The sequence below is a fragment of the Seriola lalandi genome, unplaced genomic scaffold (genome assembly GCF_002814215.2).
Source record: "Seriola lalandi dorsalis isolate HSWRI2012SDOR001 ecotype SW California unplaced genomic scaffold, Sedor1 jcf7180002054767, whole genome shotgun sequence".
NCBI classification, from domain to species: Eukaryota; Metazoa; Chordata; class Actinopteri; order Carangiformes; family Carangidae; genus Seriola; species Seriola lalandi.
The window spans coordinates 940,307-957,552 of record NW_019525320.1 but is presented as its reverse complement, the minus strand read 5'-3'; the positions used below and the strand labels follow the sequence as shown (position 1 = coordinate 957,552).

At 38.6% G+C, this 17,246-nt stretch overlaps 1 protein-coding gene and 2 long non-coding RNA genes across 3 annotated transcripts in view; all 3 read left to right on the top strand.

Moving 5' to 3' along the window:
- Positions 1–855: 855 nt before the first annotated feature.
- The window catches only part of LOC147818016 (uncharacterized), a 17,998-nt gene continuing 1,607 nt past the window's right edge, over positions 856–17,246 (top strand). Inside the window, exon 1 of the long non-coding RNA XR_015438390.1 lies at positions 856–1,048. This is a non-coding gene — a long non-coding RNA (uncharacterized LOC147818016). The remainder of the gene's footprint in view (positions 1,049–17,246) is intronic.
- LOC111669058 (uncharacterized) lies at positions 2,647–3,688 on the top strand. The gene is made up of 4 exons (XR_002761765.2): positions 2,647–2,704; positions 2,829–2,933; positions 3,028–3,165; positions 3,630–3,688. It is a non-coding gene; the product is annotated as an uncharacterized LOC111669058 (long non-coding RNA).
- Positions 10,848–17,246, top strand: LOC111669047 (deoxynucleoside triphosphate triphosphohydrolase SAMHD1-like; the record flags this gene model as incomplete). The annotated part of the gene is made up of 12 exons (XM_087178990.1): positions 10,848–10,883; positions 13,159–13,225; positions 13,463–13,496; positions 14,111–14,271; positions 14,525–14,640; positions 14,783–14,853; positions 15,069–15,221; positions 15,325–15,425; positions 15,622–15,733; positions 15,849–15,940; positions 16,106–16,221; positions 17,077–17,246. Coding segments are annotated over exons 2-12 (1,131 nt in total), but the record flags the coding sequence as incomplete, so codon positions are not given.

Genomic DNA, 17,246 nt, shown 5'->3' with positions numbered 1-17,246 from the left:
AGGTAGATGGCATCTGTGTTCAGGGACCAGTCCAGTGGATGCTGCGGCCCGCCAGGATTTGTCCCAGCATGACGCCAGTACACACTGAGCAGGTCTCTGTGCCTCTGCCATGATGCCTGTAAACCCCACTCACTATGAACACCCATATTTGGTGGTGTGTGACGTAGTGCCGTAAAACCTTACACACTCCTCGTGGGCGATCGTACAGCTCAACAAGGTTACATAATGTAAGAACAGGTGTTCAGGTTGTGGGAATGAAAGAAGCACCATTCTTACAAGTCACGGTATCATCAAAATCATTTTGAAGCTTTCATTTTAAGGTCACATAGTTGCATAATATTGCTTGAATTAATTTCTTTAACTTTTGCTTTTGCATAAAAACTCACCACCCTCCAAACTCCAATCTAGATGCTGGGTATTGCTTCACTTCAACATGCAGAGAAATTCAAGGCTTGACACACTTTCTGTGTCTAGTTGCAGTTGCTATGATAGGACATCCACTTTTTAGTGGAGGGATTTGGCAAATTGTCAACTATGAATAGAAGAAATGTCCTAAAGTTTCAAAGGTGTCTGTATTGATTATTGTAATGCATTTGTCAAATGATAAATTACCCTGTAGCCTGTAAATTACAAAGTTGTAATGAGCCTGCTTTTATTAAGAATGTTTAAATAAAATCTATTTTGTAATCATAAAAATGTTTTTTTATATCCAAAAAGTATTTTTATTTTGTTTGTTTTATAAGTTATGCCTCTTAGTTTAAGATGTCAATTATTCATTTGTGAAACACTGAATGAGATTGTCTTTGGTTTGTTCCAACTCACCTGTCCTCCACTCTTTTTTTTTCCTGTAGATCGGGTGTTTGAAATAATACTCACTCCTCCCTCCCACATCTACGTTTCCTGCCCAGAGGAGGAAGAAATGAGGAAATGTCTCATCACAGCTGGAAATTGCCCAGAAGTGGAAGCTGCGAGGGAGATTCTCCAAAGAATCATATATCGAGACTTCTACAAGTGTCTGGGGAAAATTAAGACTCAGTAACCCACCAAGGTGTGCACTAATGTGTTTTTGTATCTGTATTACTTGTGTGCTTGACATGGTGACATGTGAATGTGGAGTGTGTACCACAATACTGAATATTCCTGAATGTTATGCTCATTCTGTTGTTGGTATTGTAATGTGTGGTTGTTTAACTGTGTGTTTGTTTCTATTTCAGTTGTCTCTATCATTTTACTTTGCTTGTGTGCGTATTGAGGATGTGGCGTCAGTTTGAGCAAAATTCAAATGTCACAGCTGTCTCATTTTTAAAACGTGTGTGTGTGTGTGTGTGTGTGTGTGTGTGTGTGTGTGTGTGTGTGTGTGAGATAGTAGCATCTGGTAAGACTGTGAGAGACAGTCCGGCTTACAAATCCTTATTTTATAAAATATAAATATCGGTTAATTACAGCCGTTGTCAGCCCTATGACGACCTGTTTTAATACTTCAAAGTATAGTTGATCACATTTACATATTTTTCTGTTGATGTTCAGACAATGGAACGAGTATGAAATGGCTCAGGCTGTAGGTTTGTAGTTTGATCCCCAGCTCCTTCTGTCCACGTGTCCTTGAGCGCTGAACGCCAAATTTTTTCCGATTTGACGACCTGTTTTTTTACCATGGTTTGCCATGGCGGACATTTTATGTTTGGATTTTGTCACTTCCTGTTTTATTTTGTAGTTGGTTTCCTTGTGTCTTAATGTTTTTACTTCCTGTCTTGCTCCTGTTTTTCTGTGTGGTGATTGTCTGCCCCGCCCTAATGTGTTTCACCTGTGTTCAATCACCTTTGCCTCCCTTGTGTCTATATAGTCTCTGTGCTCCCCTCTGTTTGTGTCGGTTTGTCTGTTCATGTTGCCTGTTCTAACGGCTGTGGTATCCCCTGTGTCTCCAGTTGTTCGTTGTGTGCCCTTGTGCTTCGGTTTCCTGTTGGCTGCATTTGGGTCCAGCCTTACCTGCACCATGACAATTTTAATACTTAAAAGTATAGTTGATCACATTTACATATTTTTCTGTTGCTGTACAGACAATGGAACGAGTATGAAATGGCTCTGGCTGTAGGTTTGTAGTTTGATCCCCAGCTCCTTCTGTCCACGTGTCCTTGAGCGCTGAATGCCAAATTTTTTCCAATTTGCAGGCCAGTGCTTTGCATGTTTGGCAGCTCTGTTGCCATAGATATGTGTCTGTGTGAATGGGTGAAAAGAAAAGCAATTTGTCCATTATGATAGAAAACATGTACATGTCATTCCCAGGCTGCTGTGCCAATAAAATCATTAATGAATGCTTGTGATGTCATCTGACAAAACCACCTTAGATACAGGTTGAGAGATCACAGAGAAACTTAGTGGTGACAGAAGGTTTTCTTTTTAACTTTACTGCCACAAACAATAACTAGGCAGGCCAATGTCAACATTTTGTAAAAGCTCCACCAAAACCTGGGGAAACAGGATGCAGTTTTAAATTATTTTAAATTATAAATCTTAATGTATGGGATATGTGTGTAGGATGTATTCTTGCTATATGTTGCTATGTTGTCAAGTTGTAATAAATCTCTAATCTCTTACCCCTCTCACTTCTCACCCTTTCTCCTCCCTCCCTCAGGAGGTGATAGAGCAGTGGAAAGAGGAATTAGCTCCTGATGACGGGCTGACAGCAGAGGACTTTGAAATTGTGGTAAGTTTGTAGTCTAATTACTTTCACTTCACTTTTCATAAAATTTTGGCTTTTGTTGATTATCACTGATTTGGAAGATAATCTGTTTATATAAACAATCTTATCTCTCACCCTTTTCTTTTAGGTCACTTCTCTCGATTACAGGATAAAGGGGGAGGACCCCATCAGTAATGTGTACTTCTACAGCAAGTTTGCCCCTGACAAAGCTTCAAAGATCGACCAAGACCAGGTCAGAACTTGAGCAATGACTGTATGTATTTTTTCATAAGGAAGCTGCTGCTATATTTTTATTCTCAATTTTATGCTGCTGTTCTTCTTGTCAGATGGACAAGCTTCTCTCAGAGCGCTTTTCTGAGCCGTTCATCAGGTTTTACTGCAAGAGGAAGGATAAAAAGAGTCTGGATGCTGCCAAGAAACACTTCGTCAAGTGGTGTGAAGCCAATAACTTTCCAATACTTGAGGTAATACTTAGACCTGGTCTATTAAATATAACATAGGTACTGTACGGAGGGTCGGGTGCAGTTCCTTTTAAATTGCAGTGATAGGTTTTAAGTTATGAGCATTAGGATGGGAACATGAGCAGGGTAGGAACATTATGAGCTCCAGGAGCCGATTACAGTTCTATTACTCCCTGATGTTGGATTTGGAGTGAATGCAGTCTATAGCTGCATTGATCTCTTCTTCTGATTATTGTTTAATCAACTAATCAGTTGATCTATAGATGTAAGAAAATAGGGAAAATGTCTCTAACTACTCCTTAAAGTCTTGTCAATTCTCTATCTCACAACACAAAGAAAACAGTGTTCAGCTCCAGTGCAGTCTAGTGCCCTGCTTCAGTAACCATGACCACCATCTCTCACCAGGTACACTCTGCACTGCTCTTGTTAATACTGATGTGGTCTGTGCTGTCTTTATTTAGGTACAGGATGGAAACCCAGAGGAACACGGTCAATTAATATGAAGATGTGGAAGATGAAGCTCAAACCTGAAAAAGACAAACACTCTCTGATACTCACTGGTTCTATATAATTGAATATAATTAAAAATGACCCTGTAAATAAGAATTGATTATTACACTGAAACCCTATACAGCACAATTTAGTATCATGTTTCTACCAAAACATGCCCTTCTGTAAATTGTTTTTATCTTTGCATAACTACAGAGCTTTTAAAGGAGGAAATTCAAATCTACAAACAAAAATACAACTTTGTATTCTTTATGTTTGTGACAAGCTGTAAAGCACTACCAACTCATGTAATGGAGTCTGTTATTTAAAGTGACATTTAATTAATAAGCATTTAGTAATATTTGTATTTAATACTAATTGTGTGAGTTAACGTGGAAATCTGATTAGATTTTATTTTTGATCAGAGGTTGTTTTGGTGGTTTAGTTGATTTAACTGCATCTTTCCTCACTTACAACATTTATTGTCACTGTTTTTACATTGTTTTTGAATCTATTTTATTGGTGGCATCTTTTATTTCATCTTGTTTTTTCATTTGAATGATTATACCTTTTGAAATCGTCTCAATCAATATGAAATGAGAATTTAATCATTTGTGATGGATTAGATATAGATATATGGATACTAGATGGATTACATTATCAAAATTTTTCTCTGTAGTCACATTGCATAGCTCAACTGTCTTGTTGCTTTAGTCAATGTAACCATCTGTATGAATATGGCTAAGGCATGGGTAAGGGTATTGAGTTTTGCTCATTGTGTGAAAATATACTATGTATTTAATATGTAATGGGACTGTTGAGGGAAACCTACCAAAGGTTAGTCAGTTGTTTTAACTATAATCCTATTGATCTGATTTAATAACAGATTGTACCTGCTCTATTTGAAATAAAGGTCTTTTACTCTTTGTCATGTGTCCTCGTGCAGTTAAACTTGTCCAACACCAGAGGGAATCAGACACTATAGTTTTCTGCTGTGGCCCACGAATGGAGACACTGCTCAAATATAAAAATAACAGGAATTTAATTTTTCTCTTTTTTTTTATTTTTTATTTGAGCCAGTCACTTTTATGTAGTTTTAATTTGTGCAAACAAATTATTGACATAGATATTGGGGGAAACAATAAATTAAAAAGACAGAAGAAATATATTGTACATATAAATATATTTGTTGTTACATTGTCTTCAATTTATTGTATTTCATTGTCTTGTTTATTGATGTTTTTGACATGATTGTACAGTCCTTTGTTTCCTTCTGTTGGTGTTCCCTGATTATGACATTTCCAGACAGGTTTAGCACAAAGGTTCTGGCAGGACATAGTGCAGCAGAGAACCTGTTTTAGTGGATCACTTACTGTAAAGTAACCTGAAGCATAAAGAATTGAGTGACATGTCATCTCATGGCCATTTAACCTACAACACTCCAGTGGTGTAACCTCATGACTCGGTCAGTCTTTTACTTTCCAGTCATATTTGGTCTCCCACAGTCTTCCAGTTCTCAGCTGTGTGACTTTCTGGCATGAAGCTCGTTTGTAAGCATTTCAATTCCAGTGTCCATTCTTTGCTGACAATGATGTGTGGTCACTGACATGTGAGGCATCATGCAGCAGCTGGACCACATGACAGGGCCAAATATTCCACATCATCTGGCACTCCTGAAACATTTGCTCTGTTGTCGTTGTATAACTTTGGGACAGCGGTCTTCAAGATAAATATCTGACTTGGCAGCTCATACTGTTTGTCAAATGTCTGTAGCATGGCCTAAAAGTATTCTTTTCTTCTGTGTTAAAACAAATCATTTCTTTTCTTATCTAACAAGTTACAGCACCAGTACACTGTCATTATGATGCTTGTTCGTTGGTTGGTGGTAGCTAGATGTTTTATAGGGCCAGTTGCACGTGATGGCTGTCTAGCATATTCCACAGGATGGGAAATACACAAATGGTTGTGAAGATTCGTCGTCTGTCCATCTCTTGCACAGATTACATTTCCACAACTCCTGCACACCACTTCATTAGTGTCTCTTGGCTCTCCTCTCTCATCAGGACAAAATCCAAACCACTGCCAGACGGGCAAAGTGGTATCTTTTTTAGCAACCAAGATCGTCAATGCCATTATTACAACATATGACTACTGAACACCATTTCATTGGTGGGCTTTGAAATGTGAAAAAAAAGTCATCACAATGTCATTGTCCATCACAATGTTTTATTGTAAACATGGTCATATGCCAATTTGATAAACATTGCCCAACCCTAATGACAATGAGGAAGATTTCAGTATGGAATGTAGAAAAACCAGCTCACTGATCACTCAAGAGAACTGGGAGTGATTTTTATTGAAAGTCTGTTGGTTCATAAATTGACTAATTGTGTAAAGTTGTAATAAGCAACAGGTGCTTGATAATCTTATGGCTGTGTTTCTAAGCCACTCTTGTTTAGCTTTGAATGTATGCTCTCATGGGTGAAAATTTCCACAAGATTTACATCAATGTATGCTTGGACTCACTGGTCCTCATGATAAAACCTTTTTTATATTCAAATCCTAAATCTGCTTTTTAACTTCATCTTTATTGTGTAGGTTTTGCCACCAGACTAGGTCACCAAAAGTTGAACCTTCCAGATGAAGGTGTATTTATACTGCAGTTCGTTTTAACCGCCAACAAATGACTACAAAAAACAAAACTATCACAAAGACACACAAAAATGACCACAAAAAGAGGCAAAACAGATTTGTTGACTCTTGTCTGACTGGTTGGTCCCACCTGCAGTAGCAGTTAAACATGATGAAGCAGGAAGTTAACAGGACTGGCACCAGTTCTCTGTTACTGTTGCCCAGCCCTGTCTTCAACATTCACTGGTACATTGTTGTTTACTACCCGACTGCTGCTTTCACTTTCATCTGTGTTTTGTTGAATTAGTATTAGTAGTAGTAATAAGTAGCCACAGTAAATTTTAACTTTAGGATTCTTTGTAGTTTTGTTTGTGTGCTCACCTACTCTCTCTTGTGCAATATCTCAGAAATTCAAATAAGCTCTATTGGAAGAATGTTAAAGTCAAACAAGTACCAAAAATAAATTCCAAACAATTAATTATTTATGATATCTCACTCACTGACTTCTAACAAGGTTGGGGCTCCTAATGTTTAACTCTGTGGTGTATGTTTTTCTTCCACTTTACACACCGATGAGGTGCGAAGACCACAACTTTGCTCCCCAAATGGCAAGATGGTATATAATAGTCAAATGGACACCTGTACAGAAGGCAAAAGAGCACATCCAACTACTTCCTATGTTAGAGTGATGTCAGCAAAATGCAAATACAACCTTGCCTCCTAAAAGATACCGTCAGATGATCTGCTTTGGCTAATACGATTTATTGGAAACTTAGAACTACCTGACATTTTTATGAACAAAATAATTGTTTATATTGAATGTATCTGCATAACAACTGCCTAGTCACGTTGAACATATCTACAAAATATTTAAATATTTAATTTGGTTTGTCCTTTTTGGCAACTATAGCACAAAATGATCTAGTACCTGTTAGGGAAATTCTTATTGTTGGTGAAGAAAGAGCTCTGGAGTCCAGGATGTCTTTTGCTGAGGATGTTTATTGAAACTTGAGCCCAAGGAGAAAGAAGGATTCATCAATACAGGCTTCTGTGCATGATGTCACCTCAATTCTGAAGCAGGAACCCCTGAGGATAGTTTCTATACACTTAGAGATAACTATAGAAAGCTTACATTACATAATTGGTCAAATATCTAAAAGAAGAGGGAGAAAAGGGATGTATGAATACATTATTGGTTCATTAACTATAAACAAGGAACATGACTATATACGCCCAAATGCTGATTCTCAGAAAACCCAGCCACTTGTTACCGACCATCCAAGGTCTGCTGTTATCAGCCCTGGCACCAGTATTATCAGCAGAAAACATAGCTGCGTCTGGAGGAGACGCCTGAGTGTCTCAAGGCCTGTAAGATTTAATGCAGTAGCTGTGGCACAGAGACCTAGGGCTTCACACTGACCTGAGTCAGTTATTCATTAGATGGGCAAGAGAAAATTCCCTCACAGTACTCATTGTCAAACTTGTTTGATTTCAGAGAGACAGCAGACCTGACATCCCTATCCACTGGTAAGGTTGCAGAAAAGTATGGACTTTAATGACTTGATTAAGTAAACGTGTTCTAAATAAATAATATTACATCATCAGCGTAAGGATATATTTAAAGGATATATTCCTTGAAAGAGACCTTCATGACTCTTGAAAACATCTCTTCCCAGAATGATTACAATGTAATTTGTGGGGATTTAAATTCATATTCCTCTTTCTTTGTAAAAATGCCTTCTACAGTTCATCTGAAGTTAATGAATCTCCACTGGTCTGTTCCCTGAAGTAGTAGCACTAAGCTAGAAGTCAAGTGAGGCATCATGCTGCAGCTGGACCACATGACAGGGCCAAATATTCCACATCATCTGGCACTCCTGAAACGTTTGCTCTGTTTTCATTGTATAATTTTTTGAAAGCAGTCTTCAAGAAAAATTTCTGACCTGGCAGCTAATACTGTTTGTCAAATGTCTGTAGCATGACCTAAAGAGTATTCTTTTCTACTGTATTAACAGAAATCATTTCTTTTGCTTGGTAACAAGTCACAGCACCAGAACACTGCTTCAATCTTTCATTATGATGCTTGTTCGTTGGTTGGTGGTAGCTAGCTGTTTTATTGGGCCAGTTGCTTGTGATGGCTGTCCACGCTATTCCACGGGATGGGGTATACGCAAATGGTCGTGAAAAATTTGTCTTCTCTCAATCTCTTGCACAGATTACATTACCACAAATCCTAAATACCACTTCATTAATGTCTCTTGGCTCTCCTCTCTCATCAGGACAAAATCCAAACTACTAGCACACAGGCAAAGTGGTATCTTTTTTGGCAACCAGATTGTCAATGCCATTATTACAACCTATGACTCATTGGTGGGCTTTGAAATGTGAAAAAAAAGTCATCACAATGTCATTGTCCATCACAATGTTTTACTGTAATCATGGTCATATGCTAACTTGATAAACATCGCCCAACCCTAATGACAATGAGGAAGATTTCAGTATGGAATGTCGAAAAACTAGCTCACTGATCACTCAAGAAAATTGGGAGTGATTTTTCTTGAAATTCTTGTAGTTGATAAATAGACTAGGTGTGTTCAAATTTTGTTTTAATAAGCATCAGGGTTGGTTCTTTGAAATGGGCGTTTATAACTATGGCATGTCCTGTTTTTCTGAAGTCTCCACACCTTCGTTATGCCTCACTGATGCCGTAAGAACTATGTTCCCGAGTGAACATAACAAAGGCACATCAACATCTTGTACAGTACACAGCATGGAAACATGAAATGAGGATGAAAGAGGTTCATAAGTCCTTTAGAGTCATCAGAAAGTCCTTAGACTTTATTAAACACCCAAACACTGCAGACTGGTAGTGGGTCGTGACCCACTTGGTGAGAATCACTGCTCTAAACACATTGCCCTTCGCATGGATATGCCAGTACATGTTAAGACCTCGCAAGAACAAACTCCATTGCATTAGACAGTGGTTGGATTTTTTCTTTATCCCACTGAGAGAAACAAGACAATATAGTCTGTGTAGTCAACTAGAGGCTGGCTGGCAGAGACATAAAATCAAAAAGATACAGAGCAAAAAGTTTAAATTTGCCAAAACCTCTTTCTCTATGGTGGAAAAACATTTTTCAGGTCAAACCATTTAGAAAAATAACACAAATGATGCTCAACACCTGATGACAGTGCTTTCACGTTTTCAAATGTTGACATGTATTTGTCCAAACAAAAGGGACCTTTGGCCAAGCAGGTTAGCTATGGAGGCAATGATAGTAGCAATATGCTTACATACTCCATTCCCTTTTACGGTTGCAGAGGGGCTGGAGCCAATCCCATTTCCCAGCTAACACTGGGCAACAACAGGGTACACCCAGGACAGGTCGGCAGTCGATCACAGGGTCGACATATAGAGACAAGCAACCATTCACTCTCACATTCACACCTACCAGCTATTTAGAGTCGCTGGTTAACCTAACCGACATGGAGGAGAATATGCCATACTAAAAAAATGCTGGAGCCCACAGCAAATAATGGGAACACCTAAGTTCATAATTAAAGGCCTCTACTTTGGTGATAGACTTGTCAACAAGCATTCATTCATGGGAAGCTCCATGTGTAGAACTAGGTTCAGTAATGCCATGTTGTGGCATGTAGTCTAATTCACGGGCTGCAAAGGATTCAGTCTGTAAGGATGTTGTTTAACAGAAGCATCACCTACAACACAACATTGTCATGCTCAAGGATATTGCTGCATGTGCACACATCACAAAAGGTGGCAGTATGTTTGTGAACCACCTCAATGCTGTCAAAACGCTCTGGGGAGTCCAGATAGGAATGGTGGACATCAAAGTTGGCCAGCATTTTAGAATCAGGTAATCTGCCCAGAGAAATGCCCTAATTACAATGTCAGTCCTTCTCAGCTACTGAGGTTGGACTGTTCAGCACAGCAACAAGTTTCACATCCAAGAGTGGTTCCTTTCACTGTAGGGTTTGTATAGATTCACACGCTTTACGTTTCCAGTGTGAGCACTGTTGGCCGAGTATTCAGTCATCAACCCCAGTCCGTCATTCTGTCATAGTCTCCACTCCTGCCAGTTCACATACCCAGTAGTGACCCAAAATTACACACAGACTCTAAGAGGTTAGTGCCTGAGTCTTGTCGACCTCAAGTTTTATTGATTCCCAGGTTCCCACAAGACATAGACACACACTAAGCAGGAGGGAGAAAAAGAGTTGCCCATAGCCACAGTTTTAAAACAGCACACCACTAAAACAAACAAACATAGGATTATAATCTGTACAACCAAGGGGGAAAAACAAAACTACTCAGAATCTTATTGATCCCTGATGAGCACTGATATGTTACGACACTGGTTCAAGGAAAGCAACAGGAGTTTAATAAATGGCAAAACAAAACTCAATGCAATTAAATCAAACAAAAATGAAACAAGTAAACAGACAATGGTGACTAATAACAATGCTGCTGATCCTGCCCACAATTTAATGTGGGTGGGGCTTGAGAGGGTTTTTAAAGGCCAGCCAATATACAGGTAGCTACCAGAGATCAGGGGTTGAGACCAGTGCTGGACCTAAGAGTAAGTACCCACAATAAAAATAAGGACATCAGATAACATTGCTGACAGAGATGTACATTTCCCAGATGTTTCTGTTTAATATTAGTGCAACAGATCAAGTGGCTTTCAGCCAAATATTAGGGAAACCAAATATTTTCCTGTGTGTAAAATGCAATTAAGAAAATTTAACCTGTTTTAATGTTATGGTAGATCACTATATATCTGTGGCCTGTTTTGGAAGAGTTCATTCTGAACCATCGGCAATGTGATTTAAAACTTATTTTATAGTTTCATTTATTTTCTGTGGCTTCATGGCTTCATGGCAAACCAATTATATGTTTTACTGTTGTGGCTGATTGGTTTATACATGCAGATTGATCAACCAAACCCTGTAGTAACCACAATCCAGGGTTATCTTTATCATTTCCAGGGGTGGACAGTAGAAAAGTATATTTACTTGAGCACTGTTTTTAAATATATTTTTTCAAGTATCTGAATTTCACTTGAGTATTCCTTTTTTGGAAACTTTCACTTTTACTCCACCACCCTTAAAAGACAAATATTGTGCTTTTGACTCGACTACATTTCTATGAAGTAGTTGTTACTGTGAAGCAGAGCTTTTAGTCAGCTGAATGAATCTTATTTCATTTTCAAAAATGTGATAGGCCATACTCTGTTTGTCACAGGAGAATAAAACAATCATGGCCAACTCTTAAGCTGTCAGTCATGTTGTGCTGCTGCATTTTTGACCAGCTCAGTTTGAACCTGGCAGTGGCCTAACGATGGCTACATCAGATAAAGATGACACTGATGATTCTCCATCAGGCCACCATGGTCTTATTTGAAGTCCATGTTTGAAATTTTAGAAATAAAGACAGATTCCTTTTGTTTTAAATGTTTGCTGTGTTTACCATGACCGAACTTCATCACTGCCGACAAAAATTTGCCATCCAACTTTAGAAAGCATGTCCAGATATGTAACATTTGTTAAACTCCAGATAAACTTTTAAACTTGTAGTAGTTGCTGTTTTTGTGCTATGGTTGGTCAAATGACTTTTGGCCATTTCTATTGGCTTTGTAACGTATTCTACAAGCTTTTCATTCTACAAGTTCTACAAGTAAGTTAGTGTATCCAGTGGGTTGTTTCAGTGTCATTAGTTTCAATAAATGCTCTGTGGAACAATACAACAAAAACAAATGTACTTTTGAATACTTAAGTGTCTTTAAAAGCAAGTACTCCAGTACTTTAACTCACGCAAAAGTTTGAATGAACAACTTTCACTTGTATTGGAGTAATGTTTGACCAGGAGTATCTATACTTTGACTCAAGGAGCGGTGTACTTTGTTGACCTGTGATTACTTCACTTTGAATAACTTTAATACTCTACTCTACTCTACTCTCTATAGCTAAACTGTATACTATACTCAGTGTGTAGACCAAGTCTGTGGCCAATCTACTAATTTGAACAAATTATGTTTCAGCGAAATTGATTTTTAAATATTGGATAAATAATGATAATGAAGTCAAATCATTGTATTTTTACAGGTAATCTATGAAAGGAAAATGTAAATTTAGGTCAGCCATTCAAAAAGAGTAAGTTCATGCAACAACACCTGACATTTCAATATAAAATCAAATTTTACAGGCAGTAACTAAGACACCTTTGCCTGCTACTTTTGCTGAGCTGTCATACCATTTCACATCCAAGCTCCGTCAGTGTGGCGTTGTTCCAAATCAATCACTGCTGTTGTACACTCACCGAAAATAAAGAATGCAACATGTGATCATGGTTGTCAAACGTCTGTCAAATGCTTTTCTCACTTAAAAATGAACATTGTTACTTCCTCCTTCCTTGGTGGCTGTTTTCCTACGTTTGGAAATACGTTGGTAGTCCCTCATCTTCCGCTATGAAGCCACACAAATTGAGACAAAGCAAATGACACAGTAGCTTGACAGTGTTTGTGTTCTTCAGTTCTTTGTGTGATATAATTTCCTGTCCATTGAAATGCTAATGTATTTAAAGTTTTTTTGGTTGATTTTCTGAAATGTTTTTGTTGTTCAATAAGTAAAATAAAATAGTTAAAGATTGGTTTTCTGGTTTGGTAAATTACATCAATAGTTAGTGTTGGTGTTACTCCTGGCTGTCCTAAGAGTTAGCCAGTTGAGAGCTGCTTTAACTCAGGTCATTCCTTATGCATCTGTGTTGTGAAGCATTAAAGCTAATATCAAGGATACTTGTCATAATAAATACCATGTATTACAGGACTGTTATTAACTGTTTCCTCTTTTATACAGAAGAAAACATCAATGTTGCGACATTGAAAAATCTCACATGTGCTGAGCAGAGAGAACTAGGCATGAGGTGAGTGGCTCCTCAGGTTGCAATGTCTACAAAATTACAGTATAACAATTATGGATATGAGGAAGTATGTAAAAAGCAAATTCTTATGACATAGTCGTATTAATTCTGTGAAACAATTGCTGCCTGTATTTCTTTCCAAGTTTAACTAACATCACTTTTCTCTCTCTTCAACTCACTGATTTTCTCTTTTTTTTTAATCATTTTGTAACTTGGTGACCAACTGAAAATCCTGCACAGTATCACTGAAGAACAGAGCAAAGAACAGGGCAAGGTAATGTACCCGATCAAACATCACACTACATATTCAGCACTGTGGCCAGGAGAGCTCGTAGAAATAGACAAACACGAGCAAATTAAGAAAAAATAGTCGTCAATTTGACAAGACAAACAAGCAGCAAATGCACATTCATCACTTTTTGTATCCCCTGAACCATGTCTGCATTTCTCTATGTGGTTGTGTTTTGTGTATTTGCAGCGTATGTGTTGTCAAATCAATGAAGATGTTTTCTTAATATGTTTCTGTTTTGTCTAATTAGTGCGTCGGCCTCTCTTAACTAAACAGAGGAAAGATGAAGAATAAACAACAGTTGTATAAAGAACAGCAACAGTGTGTGTAAGGTGGAAGGGTCAATGAATGAACCTCACAACCATATAATCCTGATGGTTCATGTTTCCTCTCTGTTGCTGAGTCAACTGTCAGTCTACAGCAAAGGAGACATGGGGAGCATGAAAAAATGAAAATGAGAACGACTGCAGTATGAAGCGATGACAGACTAGTTCACTGAACTCTCAAGAGGATAAACAGTGGAGCTGTTCAACTGGCTCTCTTTTGGATGATAATTGAACTGGGTATGTTTAATTTTTTATTGTATTGTTTTCTGCCAGGTGTTCAATGATCCCATCCACGGGCATGTGGAGTTACACCCACTACTCATCAAAATCATAGACACACCTCAGTTCCAGAGACTGCGAAACATCAAGCAGCTTGGAGGGGCCTACTTTGTTTTCCCTGGAGCGTCCCACAACCGCTTTGAACACTCCATTGGGTATGTCTGCATGTTTTTAGATAGACACAGCTATGTGTCTAACTGTAACCACAATTCATATTAAAGGGAAGACCGATTTACAGCAAAGCACCTAATAAAAGAATAAAATCAAAGTAAACGCATTGCAAAGTTTAGCAGAGATAAAATAACAGTTCATATTTTCATCTTTGCTGCAAGATACTCAAGAAGTCTTTGTGTGTGTGTGTGTGTGTGTGTGTGTGTGTGTGTGTGTGTGTTGTACGTGGTGTTATAGAGTGGCGTACTTGGCAGGAGAGTTTGCACAAGCTCTAAAAACAAAGCAGCCTGAACTGGACATCACTGACAGAGACATCCTTTGTGTGCAAATTGCAGGTCTTTGCCATGACCTGGGTGAGTGACACACACCTAAGTAAAGGTTCTTTCTTTTCCACTAGCTTGTCCATATCTGACAAGATATAATCACAAACGTCTCCATTTACAGTTCACACACAGTCATGATTAGGTTGTTTTCAATTGATTTCTCCATATTTAGGACATGGGCCATTTTCCCATCTGTTTGATGGAATGTTCCTCCCCAAAGCACGTCCAGGTAAAAAGTGCCAGGTAAGAAACTGTTTCTGTTGTCTGTGAAATCTGACTTACCTCACATGGTCATTATGTAATTTATGACCAGAGAGACACAAATATAAGAGACAAAAATTCATGTTCTGTGTATCTTGTGATATTTTGGAAAAGATAAACTCTTTCTACTGGAGCCATTTTATTTTCACTTACTAATATACTAATATATTGATGTAATGAGTCTTTGTATGTTGCAGCATGAGGAGATTTCTCTAAAGATGCTTGATCACCTGGTTGATAAAAATAAGCTGAAGCTGGTGATGGAGCAGTACGGCCTGGAGCCAGAGAAGGACATGAAATTCATCAAAGAGATGATTGGGGGACCTCTGGACTCTAATAAACAAAAGAAGGTACCTGTCACTCCTCCATGTGTGAATTGTGTGAAATGACTCGGTGTCATCATTGCATCAGCAGTCAGTGTTTAATGCCATTATCATGTTGTCTTCTCTACAGTGGCCATATGAAGGTCGAGGCGAGGACAAGTCCTTCCTCTATGAAATCGTGGCCAATAAAACAAATGGCATTGATGTGGACAAGTTTGATTACTTTGCCAGGTGGGGCTTGTTGAACAGCTACTGTATAATTCACTTGTTGATGTAGAGTGATGAACTACTGTATTATTTCCCCGGAACAATTACAATGTTCTCCTGATTATTTTTACATTATGCAACATTCACTTGGGTGATTTGATCAACTAAATTTGATAAGCTTTTGTTTCTCCACATATTTCCTCACTCTGTCTCTTCTCAGGGACTGCCACCACCTGGGCATCCAGAACCACTTTGACCATCACCGCTTCTTCAAGTTTGCCAGAGTGTGTGAGGTGGAGGGCGGGGGGAAGCACATCTGCTCTCGAGACAAGGTGGTGACAATGTAACTGCTGCTTTTGTTTGATTGTTTGTTTAAAATCAGATTTTAAACAACAGTCCATTTATCTGAGTAGTTTGTGACTAACCTATAGACAATGCTGTCAACAGGAGAAGGACAATCTGCGTGACATGTTTGAAAATAGAAGTTCTCTCCACAGGAAAGCCTGTCAGCACAATGTGAACAAGCTCATAGAGACTATGTAAGTATCCTTCCCATGTTGGTACTCTACAACATTTAGCTGGTCCTCTGTCTGATGCAGTGTTTTTCCATTACTTCATGTTTTACTCTTTTGTATGGTATGCACCAAAATATAATCAGTGATAAAATTGTGATAAGAGACAATATGTTGGGTGTGTTTATCCAGGATCACAGATGCCTTCGTAAAAGCGGATCCATGCATCCAGATTGAAGGCTCAGGAGGGAAGACGTTCACGCTCTCTGAAGCTATAGAAGACATAGAGGCCTACACCAAGCTGACAGGTCAGCAGATGCCACAGTGTGCTGTCAATTTACAACTAAGGAACATTAAGACACACGGAGGAGTGGGCAGGATACACAAAGCACTATCTGTGCCATGTTTAACTTTTAATTTTACTTAACTGCACATAAAGAGAACCTGTTAGACTCTATCATTGTACTATGGCAGTAAACACAGGGAGCCAAGTCTCTAAACACACACAGCACAGCAAACTTTATAGCATTTTTGACAGTCCATCGATGCTGCGGCCCGCCAGGATTTGTCCCAGCATGACGCCAGTACACACTGAGCTGGTCTCTGTGCCTCTGCCATGATGCCTGTAAACCCCACTCACTATGAACACCCATATTTGGTGGTGTGTGACGTAGTGCCGTAAAACCTTACCTACTCCTCGTGGGCGATCGTACAGCTCAACAAGGTTACATAATGCAAGAACAGGTGTTCAGGTTGTGGGAATGAAAGAGCCACCATTCTTACAAGTCACGGTATCATCAAAATAATTTTGAATAATTTAGAATAATTTTAAGGTCACATAGTTGCATAATATTGCTTGAATTCATTTCTTTAACTTTTGCTTTTGCATAAAACTCACCACCGTCCAAACTCCAAACTAGATGCTGGGTATTGCTTCACTTCAACATGCAGAGAAATTCAAGGCATGACACACTTTCTGTGTCTAGAGGACATCCACTATTTAGTGGAGGGATTTGGCAAATTGTCAATTATGAATAGAAGAAATGTCCTAAAGTTTCATTGGTGTCTGTTTTTATTACTGTAATGCATTTGAATGCATTTGAAATTGTCCTTGGTTTGTTCCAACTCACCTGTCCTCCACTCTTTTTCTGTTTTTCCTGTAGATCGGGTGTTTGAAATAATACTCACTCCTCCTTCCCACATCTACGTTTCCTGCCCAGAGGAGGAAGAAATGAGGAAATGTCTCATCACAGCTGGAAATTGCCCAGAGGTGAAAGCTGCGAGGGAGATTCTCCAAAGGATCATAGATCGAGACTTCTACAAGTGTCTGGGG